This window comes from Dromaius novaehollandiae, chromosome 9, assembly GCF_036370855.1.
Source record: "Dromaius novaehollandiae isolate bDroNov1 chromosome 9, bDroNov1.hap1, whole genome shotgun sequence".
NCBI classification, from domain to species: domain Eukaryota; kingdom Metazoa; phylum Chordata; class Aves; order Casuariiformes; family Dromaiidae; genus Dromaius; species Dromaius novaehollandiae.
The window spans coordinates 3,652,242-3,678,427 of NC_088106.1; the positions used below are offsets into that span (position 1 = coordinate 3,652,242).

The window sequence follows — 26,186 nt, forward strand, 5'->3', positions numbered from 1 at the left end:
CAGGTATAAATGTTACATATTTCAAAAATCAGGAGATGCCTTAAGTAAACATCAGAGCACTGCAATGAAGAGCTGGATTGTGCTTACCTGATACCGAGACAGCCGAAGGACAACAATCACGAATGGCTGCACTTTCAAATGAAGCGCTGCTTCATACTCTTTACTCCCCCAGTGAGACTGACAACATGCTGAACACAGAGATAAATATTCCTGTACCATACAATTTATTGTTCAGAAAGCCTTACAGCAGTGTTAAGAGAACATACTGAAAGCAAATCTTTATATTGCTTTAGTAAATCCCTTCTTTTTCTGTGTAGTTCAAGTTCAGGTTTTCCCTCATTTGAAGGAAACATAACACTGAAAACACTGCGGTAGGACTCAAACCTTACTTTAAGGCATAAAGCAAAGAAGCAGCAAGTGCAAAAACATTTATAGGCTCTTCTACTAAACCTGCCCTGAATAAGCTGTGTCAAAAAAGACCTAAAAATTCTTGTGGTGAACAAACCGTTCACAAAAATTTGCTTCAAGTCAGAAAAACACAGTGTGGGATTTGACTGACTGATATTACCATCTCCAGGATTAAGACTACTTCCAGTTGAAAATATACTACTATATTTAGGAGATGATTATAGTGAGATGTATTTTTCACTGAAGTCAGTGCAGTCACCACCTGGCCATTATACAGCTGGATTTTATTAGGGAGGGAACTATATGCTGCCTCAAGGTCAGAGAGTAAAACTGAAGCACCTTCAGTTTCATGCATGTGTTTTTGTGTGGCACTGTCTGCACTGATTCACAGTAATACTCTCTTCATCTTAACAAGACAGAAAAGTTATCAAAGTTATTTTAGGACAAATATTTTGCAAAATGTATAACATAGAACATAATATGAAAAATGTGCAGCAAAATCAGGTAAGTTATTGTCTTTTATATCTGCAAGTTCTCTGCTTTGGTTTTCTTATAAATGTGTTTGTTCTTCATAGTTATCAGACTGTTTTCAGCTTTGCACTTCAGCCTATAAATTATTTGTTAACCACCTAGTCACCTAAATCTTTCATTAGCATTTCCATTCCTGGTTGGCTGATCTAATCTGTAAATTCCTTCTGTTTTCACATGAAACTACATTTCATTTAATGATTAATTTTTGTCTAAAGCTTGATTTGTGTTACAACTGGCAGAAGCAAAACTTTTTATTTGGATGTTTTCATCAATACTTATATGGAGTCTCCATTATGAGGACATTTCCTTCCCTAGTCTAAAAATGAAGGATTCTAGAGACTATCTGCAACTTCTCTTTAGATATGCAGTCAAACAAGCCCTGTCCAGCTGCTGCTCTACGTTTAGATGGCCTCTTCCTTGAATATTACACAGACACCTATTTATCAGCACTGGATTTTTTTCTAAAGCGATTAGAAAAATAGTTACTCTGGATGCAATCATATGTATATAGTGTAATGACAGGGGACACAAAATGCAATTAAGAAGAGGTAATTGTATGTCCCCATTATACACATAATTAGAGGAAAGCAATGCCTGCATCCATTATTGTACTTACAGAGGAGATATCTGATCTTACTGACTCGCTGCAATCTGCGACCTGCCTTTGCAGGCAGGGCTTATGCATACAAAATGACTTTTCACTGCCTTTGCAAGTGGCAACTGAAATTTTCTATGGCACAGGTTGAATTCCCGAGGTTCACTGAAATGTCTGATGGCACTTTTCTGTATGGATGAATTTATAAAACAAAATATGAATACTTAAAAATTCTCATTAAAAACCAAACATTCTGCAGCTCTAGCTGCTACTATAGAGAAAAAGGCATTAAAGAAAAAAACCTTTTTGGCAATCACACAGAAATTGTGTGTGCTGGAGAGCTCAGCTCAAAGGATTCTGTTCAAGGTGAACAACTTAAATTTCTGTCAGTGACAATCACCTTGTGGCTCTAGAACTGAACATCTCTTCACAAGTCAAAACTCTTGTTTCAAGGCTCCATATTTAAACCAGTACTTCATACATTGCTCAGGCCCCTGATCAGAAGCGCATTTCTTGAGTTTCTGGGGAAAACAGCATCCTTGCGTGGCAGGACGTGCGTTTCCCTCTCCCACAGAGATCTCTTGGGGCGGACCGGGGTGGCGGGCTCCCTCCCTGATTCAGCTGCGAGACGAGCAGCGCTGCAGCACTCGGGGCGTGCATCGTCAGGCAGCTTCTTGGGAAAATAACAGGAGGTTTTGACAGAGACCCTGTGACTAGTGCTGCTCATTAAATATCCACACTGCAAAGCAGATGCTTCTAAAAAATGTGGCATCTTAGCTCAAAAAGTGAGAGCCCTGCTCCCTATTCTGTTAGCTAGTGCCATTTTTTTGGTATTAGTAATTTTATTTGGCTGCAGGTTTTGGTCCCAGTAACCACTCACTGCATTACAGGAACTCTCAGGAGAAATCTGAGCGTTGGCTTCTGGGGATTTCAGCACAAGAGTTAGTGGAGCTCTGCTGGACTGGTAGAGGAATTTTCTCTTCCAGTTTCAGGTTGTGGGTAGGGAAGACTTCATATGTAGTAGCAGGGATGGGGAAGAAGCGGAGGATTGAATTCCCCATCCAACAACCCCTGACAGCACGAAGCTCAAGCCTTCACATCCACCATTAGAGCAAAAAATGAAGGATTACTTTAGACTTGTCATCACAACATTAACACTCCACCAATATATACGGGGCAAGTCACACTTTACTCTGAGCTACTCTTTCAGGCTGCCTTGAATTGATTTATATCAGACTCACATTTGAAGAATATTTTCTCAAAGCAGTTACATGGATTTCACTTTTACAAGAAATCTTATCCCAGTAACACAACTGTGCAGCTATGTAATAACTACCTATAGGGCCCTGGTCATGACATTGCCATTTGATGGTGCAGAGCAATGCTGAAAACTTGAAATGTATCAACGTGATGTGGTTATTGTAGCTTTCTTCAGTTCTACATGAAAACAAAGTTTCTAGCTACTGCAAAACACAAGGTCAAGTACTATTATCACAGTAACAGTGTCAGCTTGATAACTCAGTTTTGGCATTTTGTTTCAATTTTACATTTACTGTATATACTAAAATCTAAAGGTCCGTTCTGAAAGGTAAACCTATCTGACAGTAGCATAAAGTATACTTTTTTAATAGCACTATAAGGTCATAGCAATCATGATAATAAAATGGAGCTATATGTAATAAAGCAGTAAATTCATTAAGTTATTAGGCTACTTAGAATATTTCTTGTTTAGTTGCAGACACTTAGAACATTTATTTGTCTATTAAAATCATTTTTGTCAATATTGAAAATCCATACAATGTCAAAGTTCATTTGTCATGTTGGTATGTTATAAAGACTCACTTCTACAGCAAAGAAATACCCAAGTTATTTTTTTTTCCTAAGTGAAGGCCTTCTCTAAGGGAACAATTTTATAGAGCACCTGGACAATACTGTTAAAGGAGGACTTAAGAACCTGAATTACTAAGATGGAAGCATTTTTACAGAAAAATCTCCAGATTTTAATAAAACATCCCCCAAATACATAGCTGAAGCAAATGAGACCAAGATTTCTCTATTCCTTCTCCTTAGGATTTCTGTACTTTTTATTCCCCTTTAGGAACTTACATTACCTTGGGGTCTCTATCACACGTCACACAGAATCACATTGCTCCTGTGCTTTCTCAGCAATAAAAGCAAACTCAGAAGAAAGCACACATTCTAAATTACACATCTTCGTACAGGGATGGTGTGAGTATACCAGTAACATTCCCTGAGGCAGACAAACCAAAGAAATTTGAACAACCAGATTTGACAAAAGACCAACAAGAAGAGAGAGGGTTATTAGGGCACACCTTTAAACACGGTACCTTTAAAAAACAAAAACACTTTTGAGAAACTAGTCTTGGCTGATTCTTGCATTGTGGCACCCTCCCCTTCTAAGCTGGCAGAGGGTCTCGAGGGAAAGGGACTGGCTCAGAATTCTAACGTTCCAAGCAGAAGAGAAATCTCCAGGTAGGAATATTTCAGAAGGGCCTTCCCAAGGTTTATGAAGTTCAGTCACCTGCACGACTAACCGTTATTAAATTTGATTTTGAATTAGAAGAGGGCCAGCGGATGAGATCCAACCCTTTATTGCTATTTGTTAGTGGAAGGCTTAATGCACAGCCTGGCTTTGTCATTCTGGTATTTTCTGTTTTTGTAGCATATTACTAAGTTTTTTGCAGTTCTTGAAAACATTAAATATTCCTGCTTCTTTTGCTGTTATTTACAATAAACAAGGACTCTGATACTGTCTTCTTTGTTGCACTAAAAACGCCAGGCACAATTGGGCTGTGACAGAAGAAACAATGGTTAAGACGAGACAAGAGACTTGTTTTGGCAGCGCACTCTGCATGGCGTTACACTGTTAAACTTCGCTGTTGGAACCATACAACAAAGTAGTAAATGCTGTATTAACGGTTCATATGGAGACATGATTTTATAGAAAGAAAAATGTAAGAGAGGAAAGGAGAGAAGGATTTCAGAGGACAGCAAGTTCTACAACTTGCACGGCCACACTTTGCACTTAGACTGATAAAAATCTGTAGTTTTTTTAAAATGTTTTACACTCAGAGAAAAACTTCTTATTTCCACTTTATAGTTGAAGAGTTTGAGGAAGAAAGATGCCAGTTCTGCAGGCAATGCTCATCAGCAGGTTTAACACAAACAAGAGGGTGAACTTTTTTCTTCATAAGATAAAAGTCTGCTTGCTGCAGGCTGCTGTGGAAGCCAAAACAGAAATGGGTTCAAAAGACTGAGAAATTCATTGAGAATTGGCTATTAAGCTTGATGATACAAATGTAACTTCTAGCCCAGGAAGCCCCTAAACTAAGAAGTGATGAAAGCTAAAAAAGATTTACTCTGGGAAGGTCACTGTTTCTTAAGCTCTTTCCCTATACTCCTGTTACGACATACATGTGTGTACTCATTAACACTCACATTATATGGGAACAAAAATAGCTATAATGAATGGTCTGCTTATTTTAAGAACTAAACTGCACTCAGTTTTAGACCCATCTTTTTACATAAAGAGTGCAGACATGACGTAGTGTGAAGAGGCCTGTAATGCTGCTGTTGCTGTTTATTAATTTGCTGGCTGCAGAGAGCACAAGGGAACTGGCCAGGGCATTCCCCTGCCTGCTGAAGATGACGGTTGCAGCTCCTGCTCTAACACTGGCTCATGAAGGGGTAGGTCAGTCTGCTTCCATTTCTCTGTCTGCACCAAGAAATCCCACTGAAAAGTGCTGTATTAACAATGGAAGATTTTCTTTGCTGTTTCCTCAGTCTGATATTTTTCAGTATCTTTAGAGGGTAAAAGTCTGTATCACTAATGGTAAAGAAAAGAAAGATGAACCTTCAGTTTAAAATGAAAATGTTATTAACTCACCAGCTCTTTTAATCCTCTTCCTCTCCTTCAGTTGGTAGGGTTTGTGATCGTGGGACAAGGGGATAGCGTTCCCGTCCTTGTCGCACAAGACTCCTCGTGAATCACCAACGTTGGCCACCGTGAGTTCTTTATCTGACAACAATGCAATCAAACAAGTCGTACCTGGGGGAAAAGGGAAAGCAAAGAAAAAGCATGTATTCAGGATGACCAGCAGTCACACTGCAAGTTTCCTCCAGTTGTCGTCTGTGGCCGTAAGGATCAACAGCTGTACTTACACCTGATGGAAACATCTTGTACTCTGATCAGTGCCATGAAATAGATTGTCATCTAATCTGACAGTTTTCTCCTAAAGTTATTCAAGTCTATCAGATTTTAACTCTCATAGATTGGGATTGCAGAGTCATTCACCATTCACAGTATCTCACATAGTTGTTATTTGGCCAAATTTTTGCAGTGAGGCCATAGCAGAACCTGCCTTGATGGGGACTTCTCACAGCACTCGCTCCGCATTGCTCTTGCACAGAGTGGCAGGTGGACGAGTGATGTGCAAAGCTGAAAACCTCAAACTTCTTGGTCTTCTGCTCAGGTAGGAAAAAAGTGACTAGCAGGAAAATGTTCTTTACATTAAGAACAGCAGAGAGGGGCTGAAGTGACAGGAGTATATTCTCAGTCTCCACCTGGTAGCTGTCTTTTCCTGATGGTCAAGGAAAGTAGTAAGAGACAAGTACACAGTGGCACCAGAGCCCACCAGCAGTTTCCATGAGCACAAACTACTGCATTTGAAACGAACATGAGTGAAACGAGTCTTCTCTCTCCTCATCCCTTCAAGAGCTGTTGCCGAGATGTACGTGCTGGGCCAACCCGCCAGGCCTCGATGAAGGCAGGCTGCGCAGCCTTGGCACGGTCACAGGCTACAACTTCAAATGGCACCTGTGCTGCTGAGAACTGCTCTGTACGGTGTGTACGTTGCACCATATACTCCGTAACGAGAGAGAAGCAAAATGCCTGAAACTACTGTTGGTAAGGAAGGCTATACATCCAAAGGACATGGTGTGTTTTACTGAAAAAAAAGAAAAAGCTTTTACATTGTAATTACTTTAATCTTTACTTACACAGAAAAATTAATCAGTCATTGACCATGGTATCCAAGAGGCATGATATCTGTTGGCTGAAGTGGCAGGAAAAATTGGCTGCTTTTAAAGTACTAACCCTACATTTTTTATTCTCCTTATTTAATTGATGCAGAGTAGAATGAACTTTGAGCAAAACAGACCCCATTAAGAACATACCTTTTGTACGTTTTCTCCTTCTAGTCAGTATAACACAAGCTGTATTCATAAACACCCTAGCTATTAAAATATATTCCTTTCAGGAATGTTAGACCAGATGTCACAATTTCATTAACTTTTTAGAACAGAAAGTTGCCAAATACGTTTTTGGATATACACTAACAAACATTAAAAGGGAACACTCCTGACAGCTTAGATTACAGAGCGGTACTAAAACTCATTTATTTTCACATTATCACAAATCATATTCTAATATCTTCCAACAGTAAATAAAATTAATTTCATGGTTGCTTTCTTTTCCTTTTACATAAACCAGAAAAAGTGCATGGTGAATTTTCATCTCTGTTGTTAATTTACATCTGATTATTCATAAAAACAAGGCATCTACCCTTCTCATATAAAGGAGATTGACAGGGAGAAACAGCACCAGCTGGGCAGGAGATGGTGAGAGGCAGTACCAAAAAGCTTTCAGGAACTGTCTGACATGTACTTGCTCATTTACGGGCATGAGGACAGGGAAGGTGGTGCAAACAAATTGGCCACTGCCAACTGCCGACGTGCACGAGGCCCCGGGGACGCGGCGAGCAGGGAAGGAGCGCCCACGGACAGGGCGCCCGAGGCGAGGCGCTTGGTGCATCTCCCCGATCACGGCCAGAAGTTCCCACTTCACGTCACGGGGAGGACGGAGCTGCCAGCCTGCCTGACAATGGGCCCAAGTGATCAATCCTCAACCAACAGGGGTGTTTTAAAGCAAAATGTCTCTGCTTGTACTTTTGAATCAGGCAAGGAAGCAGTTTTAATGAAAAAGCCAATAACGGAGCATTCCAGCACATCCTACCACCACCAGCAGCTTCTGACCTCCGTGGATTTGCTCCTGGAGAGCTAAATTAGGGCTTAAGCCTAAATTCTCATGTCAGTGGCTTGTTGTGTAGCTGTCCAAAACCAGAATTACAAACTATGTTTTGCTGTTCCCATGTCCAAAGCTGAATGTCCCATGATTGGTATAAATAAAATAGCCAATAATAAACTGCTTGTGTTTAGATGCACTGCGTTTGTTCTAAAGATTTATTTTTAACTTAATGGTCTGCCTTGCACAGCTCTGAACTAGAACTATTTTTCACAGACAAGCATATAATTTTTTTTTTTTTTGCAGTTGACTGGCAGATTATAGACCTAAGTGGATATAGTTTCCCATTTGTTGCTAAGAAAACCTGCTAACGGCAGAACTTAATGGTTCCCCTAACAATAGGGCATACAGAGAAAGCCCATCCACCAGAGTCACGCAAAAAAACGAGGAAAATTCACTGCCTACTCGAGAAATATCTTAACTGAAGGCTAAACAGGATCGTACCACAGGATATTAAGAAGGTTACAGTAAAGGGCCACCCGCCGGCTGGATTCCCGCCTGAGCTGTGCCGCTCACCCGCCGCTCCGTGTTAACCTCGCCGGGCTCGCCTCACCTCTCCCATGGCTCAGGTCCGCTGGCGGCAGCAACACGGGGCGCAGGTCAGACGCGAGGCGATTGCTGCCCTGATGAACAGACCTGCGCTAGAGCCAGAGGGCTTAGCAGCTAAAACACCAGTGTTCACAGGGTCACGGCAGGGTTGAGGTTGGAAGGGATCTCTGGAGGTCACCTAGTCCAACCCCGCTGCTCAAGCAGGGCCACTGAGAGCGCGTTGCACAGGATCACGTCCAAGTGGGGTTTGAATATCTCCAAGGAAGGAGACTGCACAACCTCCCCGGGCAACGTGTGCCAGTGCTCAGTCACCCTCACAGTAAAAAGGTTTTTCCTCATGTTCAGACGGACCTTCCTGTGTTTCAGTTTGTGCCTGCTGCCTCTTGTCCTGTCACTGGGCACCACTGAAGAGTCTGGCCCCATCCTATTGACATCCTCCCTTAAGGTATTTGTATACACTGATAAGATCCCCTGCAAGGCAGAGCAGAGCAGAGCAGAGCAGAGCAGAGCAGAGGCGTATCAATAGAGGAGAAAACAAAGACACCACAAAAAATCTAGTGCAGGTGCAGCCCAATACCTATTTATAAAATAAGCCTCTATTTATAAAATAAGGATAATAAGCCTTACCAGATTTACAAAGCGCTTCTGAGATTTGTTTATGATTACTGTTACTGCTCTTACTGCTTAGGATGACAAGATTCTGCCAACAGAAATGGCCTTTTAGAGGTTACAGAACACAGTATAAGTGCTGAGGTGTTGCACTCTGACTGCATTTTGCTAAGACGCATTGACTGCAATGGCAGCTCTACACAAGAGTCATGGACACTCATACAGACTCCATGTTTTTGGACCTAATTAAAGCAGAAAAAACAAATGTTAAACAGTTCATTCTACAAATACGCATCTGAAAGCATTGGAAAGAGAGCTGCATCGATATCAAGACAGAAGTGGCACGAGTACAGGTGAGTAGCAAAGCCAGGTGACTGTCCTGTACCATTGTCTTTTGGAACAGGAGAGCAACGAGTCTCCAGGTGGGAACTCTAAATGGCAAGTGCAGATAAGCAGGATATCCTGGGGGAACTCTAAATGAGGATACAAACTATTGTGGCGGGGTGCAGCTGTTCATTTAAGCAAAGCAAAATGTGAATTAGCATTTGAGGTCACCTCATTCTCTACCTGAACAAAAACGAATAACATTGCAAATCCATGAAGCTCTGCATCAGTAAGAAAATTATAGTGGTAAACTGCACCCTCATTTGCCTTTATTTATTAAACTTTCTTTAACAAATGTCCAAATACCATAGTGCTGACAACCTGCAAGAGCAGATGAACATGGTACCTGCTGAAGCCAGTCTGATATTTTGTCTAAATTTCAGAAAGAAAAAGAACAGCCACCTTTACATTTTTGATTGAAGACAAAACCTATGAAATGTGGAACGGGGGCAAAAAGTCGAAGCCCATTTGGAAGGGAATATGAAGCCAAGGAGGACTCGTCCCGCTCAGGAACAGCTCCAGAAGGCTCTCAGCAGACTGTGGGACAGACACACATCCGCACAGTCCAAGGGACTGGGACTTTCCCTCATCTAATTTTCTTTCAAAGGTTAGAGCTCCTTCTCTTCTATCCTTCACTGCCATCTTGGCTTGACATCTGCATTTGTAAACTGAGCACACGAATTCATTGTCTCTTAGGTGAACAAGATCACCTTGTGCTCAGCAAATTACCTTCCACCTTTCTAGTGACAGCACCAGAGCATATATTTTTTCCTACAGCAGTAGTAAAAATCTAAAGTTTCCTAGTAAGGAAAATATTGCAAGCAACATTCCAGAGACTTGATGTTTAGAAAAATCAAACACTTCAAAAATACAGTCATTATTACAACCCTGTACAAAAATGGTAACTTTGAATATAGTCTTATTGGTTAGAGGATCTATGCGAATGAAAAAACACAAGAATCTAAAACAGAAGATAATTTCCAAAATGATTTACAAAGGATCAATTGCTTCAGTCTCTATCACAGCCCCTGGCTGATGGCTGGGCTATCATTAAGTCCCTGACCTCGTGGTCCAGCCTGCTATCACATGAGAAAACAAACTTATTTTACTTTGGGTTTTTTTTCCATCTATTTTTATTTCAGTCATTTAACCTTGTGTAGAGTTAGAAAACACTGTGCTCTTGTCTGTTGCCTCAGATTTAATGCAATTGCACAACGGAAAATTCCCAACATAAAGGGTCCAAAATTGAGAACACATGTTATATTAGTCCCTTGGTGCAGTTGGCTGAATAATACCCTGCTGAGCAGTTTAAAAAGAAAATCACCAGAAAATTTAAAACCTGTAGTATACTGGCTGCAGAGATAGGAGATTTTTTTGTTTGCCTTTTTTTTTCCCCCTCTTAGTCAGATAAGATTATTGGTGTTATATTTTAGCATTAGACAAGGTGCATTGTAAAAGTCAAGGTTGCACCAGCTCCACTGTTTTTTACATAACTGCTTTAGCTAAAGAACAGAAGTTTACCGGAGTACACATAAGGCCTGATTAATATATTAAAGGAATTAGAGGGCACAGGCGTGACCCAGCTCAGGCAATGGCTGGCTGGAGAGCTCTATTAGCTGGAAATCAGCTCAAGACACGACGGAGCTGCAAGGAACGGGGCAGGGGAGCTGCTGGGAGCCACCCGCAGCCGCCAGGGACCCGGCAGGTTCCCCCCGATCCGCACGGACACCTCCGCCTCCACTCGGGTACCGGTGCTTCACGCGCAGCGTTCAAATTCTCACATCTCACCCCAAATCCCCTCTTGCCCGGCCGCTGCCAGCGCTGGGCCGCCCGCCGGCCTCGCCACGGGGACAGACCGGCCCGGTGTGACCGCAGCCAGACGGAGCAGCGAGCACCGGAGCCACCGGTCCCACACGGAGGCCTGAAAGCTTCGGTCACATGGAACGAGCTGACGGCAAAGCCCGGCGTCGCATCCCACGGGACAGCCAAAGGACACCCAACGCCTGGGAACGCGGTACAGCCGGAGCACAATGCTTCCCTCGGGGCTGGGCAGGGGAGCCGAGTCCTGCTGCCCGGGCCACCTTACAGAGGAAAATACCCACCGGAGAAGTCTCCTATTTTGTTGTCATGGCAACCAATGCTCCATAAATTACTACAATAAAAAACAGCGCCCAGTTTCTTTAAGGAGAGTCTTGCAGACTTGGCACAATAACCAGCCTCTTGTAGTTTGCTAGCTACTTGCTCCAGTCCTGCTCCGCACCATCTTTTTAATTTCTCAAGCTAAAATATGACGAGGAAGTGCAATAGTTAAGCAGAAGGGGAAAGAATGAGAGCAAACGCAATCAGGAGATGTAAGAAAGGAAAAACGAAGCTGCAGAAGTGGCTGAAGGGTATCTGTCACCAGCAGAGCTCCATGGGCACACACGTAGCGCGAGGATGCCACAAGGCAGCCCGGACACGCCGCGGCTGATGCGCAAGGAGAGCAGAGAGAGATGTTTCAGACCGGTACAAGAGCAAAAGCAATTCTGGAACTTGAATTAAAGAAGGGGTGATAACGGACAGAAACCCACTGCACAAAACATATATATCATAGTGAGTGTTCGGCGATAAGGGTAAGGAGACATGTTAGACTTACAGAAGTGAAACAAGGCAGTGAGATAACCAAGGCTAAAGCAGCTGTTGTGAATGTCAGAAGTTGATTGAAATTTCCCCACCATCCTTGTTCTATTCTAGTCCCTTACCAAAAGTGCCGTTACTTTCACTAAGTCCCCTCTTTCTCCTCTTTTTCCTCTGCTGAGTTTTCTTTTTCTTTTCCAGGCTTTAATGGTTTCTCGTGATTCCTCCACAACCCTCAGTCCTCCAGCATGTGCACCTCTTACCTTGCTCTTGGTACCTCTTACCTTGCTCTTGGCCTGTTCCTTCATCCTTTTCACTCCTCCTACCCTGAATTTTGCCCATCCCTCCTCTGTGAGAAACCACACCTCCCCGCTGCCCCCATCTCAGCTCTTAAACCATCAAGTATGTGACAAAATCCCATGGCAGAGACCTCCCTCCACGACCTGTCCTGAACAACGGTACTTCTCCAACGCGCCTCCTCCCCTCTTTCAGCTTGCTTTTTCAAGTCCTCCCCCACTTTTTTTGAGGCTCTCTGCACAAAATTTCTTTTTCAGAGAAAACTGACAAATGAGACTTTCCTCTTCCTAGATTTTAACCACTACTTGCCTTTTTGCAGAATTTTCCTCAGATTATATATGCTGAAGTTTCTCACCTGCTCTCTCCCATCAACCTTTCTTCCTGGTTGAGCAACTTGATTTTAACACTTTTTGTTCACTGTCATCTCATCCCTGTGCGTCTCTGGCTCTTTTCTTTTGTAATGCAAGCATGTCTCCATAATGCTCCTCTTTTAAAAACCAAAAAAACCAAAAAACCCACATCATTAGCCTTGATAATTTTTAGGGCTACCAATCCTTTCTCGTCTCATCCGTACGCTCATCGAACATGCTGTTTATAGTTACTGCCTGGGGTCTTCTCCTGCTCCAGTTCTGTGTCACACTTTCTCCGACCCAGCCTCTGCCTCGGGCTTTCCACTGAAACTGCTTTTGCTGAGGTCTTAATAACGCCTCCCCACCAAAGCGCCGGCACCCGTCTTCCCTCCCGCTGCCTATCTGCCTCCAGGACCGGCTTACGTGACGCGTGTTCCCTCCTCGTTCTCCTCTTTGCTTCTCTAATCGCCAGCATCTCTGACCCGCTCCATTTCCCCTTTCCAGACTTAATTCCATGCAATCTCATCTGCAAACACACACACACACCACTAACGTTTCTATACAGATCTCGCAGACCCGCTTTTCTACTCCTGATGTGTCACTCGGGTCAGCCAAAAGGTCAGCCTTTTTTTTCCCCCCAGATATCTATCCTCCGCCCAGCACAGCATCCCCCGCCTCCCTCGGCCTCCCCCGCAGCCTGCTGTGCTTGGCGGGGACATGGCCGGCGCCTCTTCCACGCAGACCGCAGCACCGCTTCCTTCTCAGACATCCCCTACTATATATATGGTAGACTTTAGGGCAGATGTGATACTTTTATAACTGATATAGCTGTCCTTTACGCCCATCTACCTCTAATTCCTCCTCTACCTCTCCCCTAGACAAGCCATGCTGCTCCCGAGCGTCTGTTTTACATGCTCTACACACGCACCTCAGGCAATGCAAATAAAACTTCGATTACAGCCTGTGGAACAGGAAAGATTGAGAAAAACACTGTAAATACATGAGGGAGGGTAAGGGAGGCTTTGCCTTCCCAACAGCAGGAACACGGATGAAGAGGGGAGAGGAGGGAGGAGAAACGTTACCCAGGCAAGATCATGACCCGCTGCCTCCGCACGCCCCCCCAGCGACCCACCTGCTCCTATCCAAACCCACGAAATCTAAAATCTAATTATCCAGTGCGTATCTACGAGATAAGCAAGGACAAAACCAGGCTGCAGAAGTCACCCTTCCCTCGCGCTGGGGGCACCGCAGGCTGAACCCCTTCCTCGCTTTGGTGCTCCCCCAACGACCATGTCTGCACAGAAAAGGCGGGTCAAAACAGCTATTGAAAACGGCAGTTCTCCAATCCGAAAAAGCAATCACAACAACCCGCGATTATCCGCAAATTCCAGCGGAATCTCACTGCAAAACCTTTGCCGAGACGGACAATTTCCATCTCAACACCCCGCGTCCCTCCCCAGCCGGCTCCTAATTTGAGGCAGCCCTTTCACATCTACATTTTCATCACACCCAGCTTCTCTGATGGCATCAAGCCTTTGGTGAAAGGCCAAATTATTTGTGCTCGTTACCTCTTCTTTGTCCTTTCTCTTTTATAGGTTACTGAAATGTTTAAATAATTACACAATTTCCTTTAGCAGAAGCTGTGCAGGTTAGAGCAAACGCTATTATCATCTCCAAAATATTATGCAATTTCAGCAGATTACTGGGCTAACCATCTGCCCACGGAATAAAGCTCCGATCAGTCACACCAGCTGCCAAAAACACAGGTGCATTTTTAAAGCACCCCGCCTTCCCTCGGACTCCTTGCAAGGTCCGTGGGACGGCAGAGCTCCTTCACACGCACCGTTCAGCCGTTTCATCCTGGCTTCCCTTAGTGCTGGTGTTTCCTACAAATGAGCTGCACCTGCTCCTTCTTTTGGTTAAAAAATTCATTTTGTAAAACTCAATTCTGAAAAGCACAAACCTAAAAAGAAAAAACTGCATGTATTCTGAAAATTCAAGGACTTTAATTCCCTAACCATTTCAACCCAACTTTTTCTCTAAAACTAAAAGAATTCCTTTTTAAAAAATAGATTAAAAGAAATGCCAGACTCATCAGAAACACACATAAATTACTTGGGCTCTTTCTAAGGGTGCAGCTTAATTCCAACCATGAAACAATTCCTACTTGACTGTATGCAGCACTATTTTAAGCTTTCAAAAGGCGAAGAGTACTGCGCTATATTGCCATTTAGATACATCTTATTTTCCCGTCTAAACGACTAGTACGTACGGGTAAGTCAATCCCCTTCGTCATCAGTCACGTTATACCCACCATACACACTAATTACAGACTGACAGATTCATGCACGTGCTAGACAAGCTTTGTAAGAAGTATCTAAAAGCGTTTTCCAGGTAAGACACCAACTCCTGCAAGGAAGCCGCGTGCGCGTCAGGGAAAGGGAAGTTAGTTACTGAAAAACGGAGCCATTTCCAAGCAGCCTCTCCATCTTCCAGGCCGCTCTTGACAACGGCACACCACCGCCAATGGCACGATTAATTACTTCTCCTTCGGCAAAAAAAGCTAAACACAGAAGGAAGCTTCACATCACTTCTTGGCATTGCCCCTATGTTTAGGTTCACCTGACCACCATGCTCAGTGGTTTAATACAACAGAAGCAAAAATGTTGAAAATGGATTTTTTTTTCTGTTTTGAATCTCCCTCTCTGAATTTTCCCCAGCTAATTGATCAAATACAGAACAGGAGCAAAACACGCTTTGCAGACAGGCCACCGCACTTTGCGATAGTTAAATCTTCCAAGCAGCATCGCGGCGACTTGCAAAGGAAACCAGCCTGTGCTCAGGCCTGTGCATGAGAGGAAAAACCCTCCCGCTAAGGCTTCTCTGTGAGCCTTAGTTATCCACACACTGAAATACGGTTCTGGGCAGCCAGTTTAATGCAACCATTTGCATCAAGCTGCAAAGCCTAATTGTAAGGTCTCTTGAAGCACTGGAAGCAAAATGACCATCAGTAATAACGCAGCGTACCGCACGCACACAGTGCTCACGCTAGCGATGGATCCTGCTACTGTTACGCCACAGCGTATTCCTATAATCGCTCTAATTAGCTGCTAAATAATCCCGGCAACAAGAACAAGCAAAAGCCCTACAGGCCCTGGAAGGGATCACTTCAGGGTGACATTTAAAGATGTCAGATAACACAGACAAGCCATAAACCCAGCTCATTTACTCCACTGAAGCAAAGGGCAGCACTGGCATTTCTCCTACTAAAAAGCCCAGGTCGTATAAACTAAAAAACAGTAGCCTTACCTCAATCAGCTGTAGAAGGTTTTGCTTTCAAGTAGGAATTTCACTCCCCCCCTCCCCCCCAAATCTGTGAAGGTGAAATTCAGAAAGACAGAGCTTCAAACCAGAATTTTTTTAAAAAACATTTTCTTGAAAGTGTTCAATTCTTAGGACTATACAGCACAATCAAAATTTTGGGGCAATTTCATGTAATTTATCTATTGTGAACTACAGGCATTCGTACAAGACAGCTGACTAATTCCTGCTCAGGTCCGTGCTCTAACGCAGTCCCATTCAGATCGGCAATTACTGGCTGAATAACCTCAAGGTTCGTAAAAACCAAGCTGGGGCATTTCTTTTGGGTCGAACAGCAAGTGGAAGGAGCCAGAGGATATTTTCTCCGGGAAAGATATGGGTAGTCAGTCAAAATAACAGTACTTTAATTTTGCTAAGGAAGAGCAGGATAATAGTTTAAAAATGAGTAAAAACTGCTACAAGTTTTACAGTGAGATATGCAGTACGGGTGTCTCTGTTACGACATGGCCCAAATTTTATGAATTTTCTTCTGTTAATGAATGGATCCATCAGGGATTTTCCAAACCTTTTTAAAGCTTTGCATCACTGGTGTTTTCCATGGGGGAAGGTGACCACAGTTTCACATAAGCGTTTGACCAAAAATACCAGTTTACGCAAAGCCACCGGGTTTCCCTGTGGAACTCGCTCCATCCATGTTCTTCAGGTACCAGGCTGTCTGCTAAACCCCATCTCTCAAATAACGTAGAAGCCTTCTCACTTATATTGGCCGCAAAATCCTTAACGAAGACATTACTCAATCCCGCTCACCTCTCTGGGAGTCACGCTGGTCTCGGACCGCCCACGGCCGAGCATCAGCGCGGACGTCGGGTGAAAGTGCTGTGTGAAGCGTTCCCAGCTGGACAACGCTTACTGGCTTCCAGGCCAAAGCAGCTTTCAATTACAGAAACATATCAAATTTCAATGTCAACCAGAATCTGCATAAGCGATTAAGAAAAAATTTCATCATTTTAGTGACAAATAAAACATCCCATTATCACAGCACCAAAAATATCTGAAGTTCTACATTTGTGACGTGCACGTGCTCTGGAGGAAGCAAACCGGAGCGATAACGTACCCGGATCACAGACAGTTGAAGAGGTTCGTAACATCTCGAGAGCCCCACTTGGGACACATCCGCTGCTCCCGGCCAAGAGCCACCACGGACGCTCCTTTTCCCTCCCGCCTTCTCTTCTCCCAACACTATTTTCTGCTTTTATCTTCCAGGCCAGAGCGCGAAACTACTTTGCACATTTGCAAATGCAAAAACTCTGTCTTTGCTGACCGCCCGGTTATTACAAGTGGTATTTTTCTTAACAACTCTTCTACCAAAATGTTTTCGGAAGAGCCTGAGTATTAGTTTTAGTATGTGATACGGCACTACGACAAGCAGAGAAACTGAAGACACTCATTTTAATAGATGTGCAGAAATCTAGCAATTGCAGGTGCTAGTGACAGGGTTCGTCAAGGGGGATCTGGTGCCGATTTCGTGCTGCTCCAGCAACGCTGCTCATGCTTGTCTGGGCAATGAGGCAGGAAAATTTAATGAGGATCTCCAAATGATCCATCGGGTTTGCAGGCAGAGAAATGTTCCCTGCCTCCCCCCGCACGTGCAAGAGGCTGCAGGCACCCGCCACTGCCACGGCGAGAGCCTCCAACACGTGCCCTCGGCCGGCACCAAGTTCCCTGTGAGCTGCACGTGCTACCTCTGGCTGATATTTTGTAATAAATAAAAAAACAGACAAATCCATGCTCCTGTCTGTCTTTCCATGCAACATTTCTAGCTGAGGTTGGGGAAAAAGGCTCCATTACAGACAGAGCGGTCTGAGCCCTGCCAGCCGTGAGCTCAATCTAAGGGCTCTTGAATGAAATCTGACACAAACTTATATAAAATTAACCTCAAATAGCAGATTTAAAAGCTACGTAAGCTTTGGAGAATTAAGAATATATGCTCTGCAGCATTCGTACCATACACAAACAGGGGAGCTCCTCTGCTATGTACCACTGAATTAAGCAAGTACCTAAAAACAAGCCTATGCATGTAAGATGCTGTCCAGGCATTAATCAGCCAGGGTACACAGAAGGGAACTGCTCCCAAAAGCCTTCCTTGGGCCTAGGCCAGCACACTGCTACGTCTGCACCGGCAGCGGCGGGCGGGTTTGCTCACCGGCAGCGTAAGGATTCAGGAGCACCAACACGCACCTTCTCCTTACGGGAAATCCTGCAGGACACCGGCCTGTGGCAAGCTTTAAAAGACATCCTGGGAATGCAATGGGGAATCAGGTCACTGATACAGTGTGATGTAAACGGTTTCAAAACATAAATTACTCTATTTTTATTACTCTGCATTTTCTATCACATTTATAATGAAGTGCAGCAGAAATGCCCATTTCCCTCTGCCAGCTACAACAGAGCTCTAGGAAAACGCCTCGGACGTTGCTCCTATAACACAAACGCCTAAAGGCAAACGAGACACATCCTGCCCTCGGTGATGCCCTGTGACTTTTGCTGTAATTTACTGGTCCTCAGCAGAAAAACAGAGCGTTGATTCAAGGTGACCAGTTTAACACATGCCTTGAATGCGTAAAAGAAATAAAAGTAAATATGCCAAAGAAAGGGTAGAGCAAAAGGTAGAAATTAAATGAACTCAGCAGTAACCATTTGGCTACATAGAGTAAAAATTGTTACTGTATTATGTGGAAAAAGCTGAATTCTCATTAGCAGCAATCAAAGGTTAACAGAACTGAGTTGTTTTAGATCACGTCCTTGAAATTAAATACCTAAAAATCATTTAAAACACAGACTTCAGCAAGGGAGAAAGCAGGCGCCCGCAGGCTGCAGACCATGATGCCCCACTCTCCCGCCGCATGCGAGCAAGGTCAGCTCCGCGCCTGCAGCATCCGCGTGCTCGCAGCAAACCTGAAAATAGATTTACTAGATTGCTACACAGCCGCAAACTCTGTCTAGTAACATTTCTTGAGATAATAAAGCCACGCTGTTTAATATAAAAATCCTTTGCCTGGACATGCTTTTTCTCCTGAAGATGAGATTGTTTCTGCCTGTTCTCTTCCCAGTAACTCCTTTACAGCTCCTTTTTTTTTGTTCTTGCATATTCTGCACAATCCATTGCATTTGCGACTGCTGTTCTTGTATAGCGTGCGGCTTTCCTTCTTGCTCTTTAAATCCCTCCTAAAATCTCGCTTACTCCATAAAGACTTTCCACTGGCTTTCAGCCTCAGGCCATTTCGGGTTTTGCACTACTACCTGTGAGCCGCGAGCGTGCTCTCGCCATGCGAGGGAGACTGCTCGCCCCGCTCCTCCCAGGGATGCGGCAGGGCCGCAGCACCAGATGGATTTGCCAAACTCCCGGTCTGAAATTTAATCCTGGGTATTTTTGCTCTCCTGTGTTTTTGCCAGAGGTGGCAAATGCTCAAGGGACCAGGTCTGGGCAACTCCTGGAGCCGCGAGGGAAGTCAGAAGTCTATATTTAGGCTTGGACTAGTTTTTACGGCTGCAGCTACCCAAACCAGTCCTCTTTGAGACACAGAAATATGGACTAATAAGAAGAGGCAATGCGATTCCCTACCTGCTTTTACGTTAGCACCTACCAACTCCATTCAGTTTTTAGAAATCCTCTGCGGCAGTCATCTCTGGCAGCAAAAAAGGGCTTCCCCATGAAGGGATCACACAGGGACACGGTCAAACAGGCCCGAGACATGAAGAGCTTGGTGCCGCTCCGGCAGGTACAAGCTCTCCGGTCCCCCCGAGAGGATGCACAGAGCAGCAACCACCTGCTTTTAATACCTGTGGCTCCAGGAAACGTGTGATACAACGGTAAAGACGAGCTCGAGAAACGTCTTTCAGGCTCACATCTGGCTCAGGATACAATGCTGAAACATCAATATCTTTCACACCTGCTTCACGGCAGGGAAAAATCAAATTTTTCTTTTTTTTGTCGCACAGTAATGAAACTCAGTCTCTGCAGGACTCCAGGGAAACAGGTCACCCTTACAGAAAAACCTTTCTAACTACAAGGCAAAAATGCCCCCAGAATCCCCCAGCAGGCTCTAGCTAACCGACGCGCGAGTCCACTGCCAAAGTGCCTTCAACTACCCACAACCTTCATTGGCACAGGGCTGTCACTGACCACGCCGGACACGTTGAGGTGCTGTAAACAGAAGGAATAGGATTAACATCCTATGAGGACAGAGCTTCAAGGGGAGAAAAAATATCCTGGCGCCAAATTAACCCAGCCTTAGCTAGTCAAGAACGCCACGTTTCAAAGATCATGAGAGGATTTGAACCCACCTGCCACATTTGGCCTGGTTTCATTTTATAAAGCTTTCTTAGTCAAACTTCAGTAAAAATCTCATCAACAATTGACTACTTTTACAAGAACTCATTTTATTTGGTGGCTTTGATATACTGATTTCCTACAGATTTACAAAAAGAGGCATTAGAACGTCAAGTCTATACAACGTTGTACCAAAAGCCCACGCCGTTTTAGTGGAGTTCTTGTGCTTTAACCTGGCAAACAGAGATAGCCGATGTTGAATCCTACACACAGGAGAGAGACTTGCAACCTACAAAATGATGGAGCTGAGGGGAGGAACAAGAAAGGCCAGTTTAATCCCATTTCAAAAACTCTCATGCTCCAGGAACTACACACTTACGTACCAAATCCACCAATTTCCCCCCTAAAAATACACCGAGGGAAGAAAAAGGGAGGGCAAAACATGTTCCTGAGAAGACGACAGAAGTTCAGGTGAACTTCAGGGACGGCCAAAGAAAACATGCAAAAATATGGACTTAGCTCGGACTGCAGAGACGAGCCTCATCTGTATTTGCCCTGGTAGGATATGGCAAAGCAGGAGCAAACGCCCTTGGCAAATCTGCATGTAAACACACAGATATTTCTGCCTTTGCGCAAGTGCTAAACTGTTAGCACAGACCCTTGCTAGAGGCAACTACTGAAGTGAAGCTCCGTTCTGTCACGTACCTCAAACGTTTCACTTTCTGGTTTCCCTGGCTGACTCTTAACAGAACTCCGACTGCTTAAGATTACAGAAACTAAATGCTTGACAGCGGTCTGCAGGAGGGATTTTGCTGACGTCTCACGTAGTGTCCTGCTAGACAAAATTGTGTTTTCCCCATAAATAATAATCACTTTTATTTTCACCATTCTGCTTCTTAAAGATTGCTTTCTGCAGTCTGCATATACCAAGAACAGCTTGATCTTCTCATTAAATTGACTTTGATACAGAAAAACACTATTAAAAAACCCGTCACCAACACGACTGTTCTAACACTGAATAGCTCAGGAGCTTGGAGTCACAAACATCTGCTGTAATTACATTTAACTGCACATATTCTGTGCTCCACTCACAATCACATTGCACTTCAGGACCAGGTAGCACCATTTCTTTCCTTGTAGTAAACAAGTGACATGATGAGAATGATAAGCAGGTCCCATCTCAGGGCTTAAATCTCCAGAGGCCTCTCTGCCTGATTAGGAAGCTGAAATTCTGGCTTTTTATTTACAGCGAGTTGCTCTCTCCCTCTACTTTGATTGTGTGCATGTGCGGAGCTTTTTCTAAACTACTTATTTACAGGGCATCTCATTTCTGTGTGATTGTTTCCTTGCATGGTATAAATCCCCAAATGTGTGTTTCAAGCAGTTTTGATCTTTATTTTCTCTGTACAAACATTGTTTTCAATACGGAAAATGCTTTCTTCTTCTTCTGACAGGAGTTGATAACTTCCTCCACTATCTTTTTTTCTTCCTAACAAACTTCCATCAATCAAAATGACTAGAGAGGAAGTGACCGAGCAAGCGGGGCAAAAAAAGAACTACATGATTCATTGGCTGGTAAATTCTGTGTTAAAAATGACAAACAGATTGGGGGGGGGGGGGGAGGAAGACTTTCAAAGCTTATTTCTTATGCATCATTAAAAATGGGACATGATTAAAAAAAGAAATCCTGTGCCCTTATTACTTTGTCCTTCAGGAATTCCTATGACTCAGTTCTTTAAGTACGTGACACGTATAGCCTGCAAACGGCACTGTAAGTTGCTTGAGAGCTTTTAAGATCAAAGTAGTTTAAGAGAATCAGGCTTATTTACTGGGTGACTGGGTGAATATCGTTGATAGAACAACAGAGCATTTTAATTACTTCGTATTACTAAAGCACATAGTCCTTCAAGTATCCTTCAAGTTAAAAGAATAAACAGTCTGCAAATGGCTTTTTAAGTTGCTTGGGAACATTTGAGATCAAAGTAGTTTAAGAGAATCATATTGATAATGAGCAGGAGTCTGAACAGCGTTGATAAACTAGTTCAAGCAAAGTATTTCAGGTCACTACGGTGCAAGTACAAAGTAAAAGGACAAAATAATAGAAACTTGTCAGGGCTTTGACTAATGAAGAGAAACTCAGATGATGGCAATTTTAGCAGACTGCCATCTAACCAGGTTCAACAAACCACTTACCTGCTGGGATTGGTATCTGGCAAATACGACCTAAATGGGATGAAACACCCAGGTATGAGTTCTAGGCTTGTGTCAATAGCTGAAAGAAAAACCTTAAGTTGAGCTCGCAGTGGTTTCCAAAGGGTGCCACAGTGCCCGACACAGTCACGAGAGTAACAAAAGAAACTACGTTCAGGGATTAAAAAAAGAAAACCCAAGTAGAGACACACTAAGTTTAAATTCTTTTTTTATACTACAAGGCAGACTGGGACTGGCCGGCACGGGCATACGACAGGCGATGGTGTGCTCCACATCCCACCGAGAGGGGTGGGAAGAACTGGAGAAACAAAGCAGTTTCTTTTGGTCAGAGCTCAGAAGTGAAGGGTGCCACGCGATGCGCTCCTGGAGAAAACCGAGCGAGCCAAGCATGTACTCACCGATGGCGGAGAATGTGTGGCTCATCCATGCCTACCTCCTCACACATGGCCAACCCACTCATCCAGCTACCACGAATACTATTTCAACAGCAAACTAACTGTTCTTTTTCTCTGATTCTTTCTTTACAAAGTTGTGCATTTAATTTCAATGTATCTAAATCCTGAGAAACTTGGTAAGATTCAGGGGATTAGGCAGAAATATAGCTATATATTGATGGCTATTTTGGAACATCAGCCAAAAGCATCACCAATATCTGTTTTTTCACTACGACTGTAAAGCAGACCATCAAAAAACTGGAGGGCGTTTCTAACTATATTAAAACAAAATGCTACTAAAACCAATACTAGCTATAACTAGTAAAATGCCCCAAGTATTTAGACCACCAAGACACAAATACCAAAACTGAAGACCCCTGTAACCTCTGTCTGTGAAGACTTGCGTCAGAGGCCTCCGACACTCTACCAGTTATCTTATTTTGGCTAGCTACATGCATCAATGAAACATTAAAGATCAGATTCTGCAACTATCCAGTATACACTTAGCTATGCAAAGATTAGTTAGTAGTGACTGAGAAAAGTGTACAGGACATGTGCTTGAAAAAGATGTGGTAACAGGCTTCACAAGCTCCCCAAACTATATTTTGTAACTTGATAGCAAAACTTGCAAAGACAATAAAAAAGCATGGCCAGATCAATCAACAACAGTCCATTAGAAAGGACAAAGTGCTGTTAGAAAAATAACCGTCTTTTCAGCTATTTAGTATTCAATAATTGAACCGGAAAATGTTTTATCTCAACTTGATTTTAGGAGAAAGAAATGTTTCACTGAACTTTGAGGACAAAGTTCAATTTGCAAACTCAAGCACTAGTATTTTGAAGGAGGACTGAAAATGACCATTTCTTTTCCCAGCAAAATGTAACTTAGAAAGAAATACAAGTATACCTGCTTCATCATAGGACACAGTCAATTTTTCCAGCATTTCTCGATCAATGGATAAAATCTGCTGTTCCAGAATGGTTTGGTAAGACAGCACGCTGTTCTCTTTGTCCTTCTCGTAGTCTTGCAGATGTTGTTTCAGGACTTCAGGCAGGCGGGACTTCACATATTCTGCTGCTGACTGTATGGAAAAGAGGCGAAGATTTAATTAATATATTTTCTTTTGAAAGCTTTATGTGTACCCATACCATTTTTTAATTTAAAGATTTCTCAAATGTAAGCCATCACGACAAAACCTGGACTAGAGCTGTAACGCCATTCTCCCACGCTTGCCATTTGCACTAGCGCCTCAGCAACAGATACCTGCTGCCAGAACGAGACCCCGACTCCCTGCCAGGGAAGCAGCGACATAAGTGACCAAATCCCTCTTCGCTGAGGAATATTCCTACCCTTCAGGCAGGAATGGTAGGAACATCCTTCAGCAGGATGTTTATGGTGTAACATTTGGGTTTGGTAACCCAAAACCAGTTACTGCGCTTGACTGGACACATACCATATAGCTAAACTTCTGATTGCAAATATATTTTCAAAATATAAATGCAGATACAACAAATATAATGTCTTTATTCTAAATTTTAAAGTAACAAGTAACAGAAAGGAATCACTTCAACTGCTATTGATAAATAACCAAGTTTGGACGGGAAGATAGTAATAAATCTTTAACAGCATTAAAAAACTATACACACACACACACACACACACACACACACACAGAGAGAGAGAGAAGACTTATTACCTTTTTTTAAAGGCTGCTCAAGGCCATAAAGCAAGAGATTAACAGCAGGTGGCATGGTTGTACCAAGCTGTGCAGCCTTGGGCAAAAATGTACAGGGCAGTAGCTAAGGAGAGGGGTTGCCTCTGGCTGGCTTTGAGCTCTTCCTCTGCATCTCCGACCCCAACCCAACTGGAGGAGGAAGGTGCAGCAGGGGCGGCTGCCCATGCTCCAGCTTTCGGCCCGTTTCAAGACAGAAGGGAAAAATTAATGAGAAGTTACATGACTTCAGGCCTGGAAGTGACCGGACGTTACCCCTACTCAGCAACATGCTCTTCCCAGGCTTATATTTAGTTTCCAAAGTCGATTGCTGATTAAATTATGACCTTAAAATATCACTGAGGTTGTGTTCAATTTATGTGCAAGCCAAGTCAGGGGAGACGAATGAAATTATCCCGCAGAAAGTAAATTAACTCTCCACCTGAGAACAACATGTTTAATGCTCCATTTTAATAGTATTTTCTTCCTGGAAGGGAAGGCCAAAAGATACACTGTATACTAATTATTTTAGTGCCCTATAAAAATGTCAGGTTCAGGCATTTATAGTGAGTGTTTCCTTTGGGAAGAGGTCGTGCTCTGCAGGGGGAAACTTTCGTGCCGTCCCTAGCGCAGCAATGCCAGAAAGCTGAAAAGGAGAGAGTTTATATACATTCATTTTCTGAAACACGTGTTTTACCACATACTGGCTATAAACACGTAAGAAAATATCCTGCTTCTGTCCCAAAGATCTTGCAATTTAAGTAAAAGTCCAGCGACGGCCCCACGGCAGCCCAAGGAGCAGCTGTGCCCAGCGCGTCCGCACACCCCGAGCGCGTCCTGAACCCCAGGCAAGCGCCACTGCAACCTGCCTGCGCCACGCTACCTCTGAATTCACGCCCGGCCTCACCTCCGAAACACAAGCAGAAGGGATATGTTTTTCCAAACACACATCCAGAAACGATTTTCATGCCAAAGTGTTGGTCCTAGCAGGGCAGAACGGAGACCGTCTCTAAAACGAGAGCTGCGGTTTGCTCACCCAGTCCTTAGCGCTGATGGGTGTCCAGCACACGCGACTTATAAACTAATCTAATTACAAATTCAATTTTTTCAATGGATTTTGAAATGGCTATTTCGAGCGTAACCTCATCGGGTTTGTTTCTCAGCGAGAAGCAAAACACAACGCTCTGCTAGTTCGCTGCCTTTCACACTAGACCTAGGTGTCATTAAAAATGTAAACCAATGTGAATTGCTCCTTTTCCAGCAAGCAGGGTGATCAGCTGCATCGGAATAACTACACCCCTGGTTGCACTGAAGTAATGAGAGAGATAGCACTATGTTCTCCTTAGTACAGAAGTAATTTTTTCTTGGTTTTAAAAAGTTGTGATTGGTCTTTGGAATACTTACAAAACGCACGTGTCTGTGCATGTGCTTGGTATTAAAGACACTGAGAGGCTGGATTAAGGGGAAAAAAAGGGAAAAAGAAACAAAGACTTGTATATAACCACTTGGTATGCCTCGTTTACTGTTTCTGACACAGCCTGCAGCCCACAGGCTCGCTGGCCGGGACGCACCGCAGCCAGAACTGGTCCCAGGGCTGCTTGACGGAGCTGGCAGCCCCGGGGAAGGCGCCCGCTCTTCGCCGCCGCAGGTTGCGGGCAGTGATGGCTTCGTCCTCCCGGCTCTTCCCCTGCACACAGACCCTACCGTACAATCACTAAACCCATTTTCATTAATAT

The 26,186-nt window shown here is 43.6% G+C and overlaps 2 protein-coding genes across 4 annotated transcripts in view; one reads left to right on the top strand and one right to left on the bottom strand.

Moving 5' to 3' along the window:
- B3GALNT1 (beta-1,3-N-acetylgalactosaminyltransferase 1 (Globoside blood group)) overlaps positions 1 to 7,757 on the top strand; it is a 49,557-nt gene extending 41,800 nt beyond the window's left edge. The window contains exon 3 of the transcript XR_010390420.1: positions 5,157 to 7,757. The gene's annotated coding sequence lies outside the window, so the exon portion shown is untranslated. The remainder of the gene's footprint in view (positions 1 to 5,156) is intronic.
- PPM1L (protein phosphatase, Mg2+/Mn2+ dependent 1L) overlaps positions 1 to 26,186 on the bottom strand; it is a 101,872-nt gene that overhangs the window by 9,892 nt on the left and 65,794 nt on the right. For 2 of the 3 annotated variants that reach the window (XM_026105722.2, XM_064516571.1), the window contains 2 exons: positions 23,646 to 23,820; positions 5,442 to 5,603 (listed from right to left, as the gene is read on the bottom strand). In XM_026105722.2, coding sequence (XP_025961507.1) covers positions 5,442 to 5,603; positions 23,646 to 23,820 — 337 coding nt within the window. The remainder of the gene's footprint in view (positions 1 to 5,441; positions 5,604 to 23,645; positions 23,821 to 26,186) is intronic. The other variant, XM_064516570.1, reaches the window with a different exon arrangement.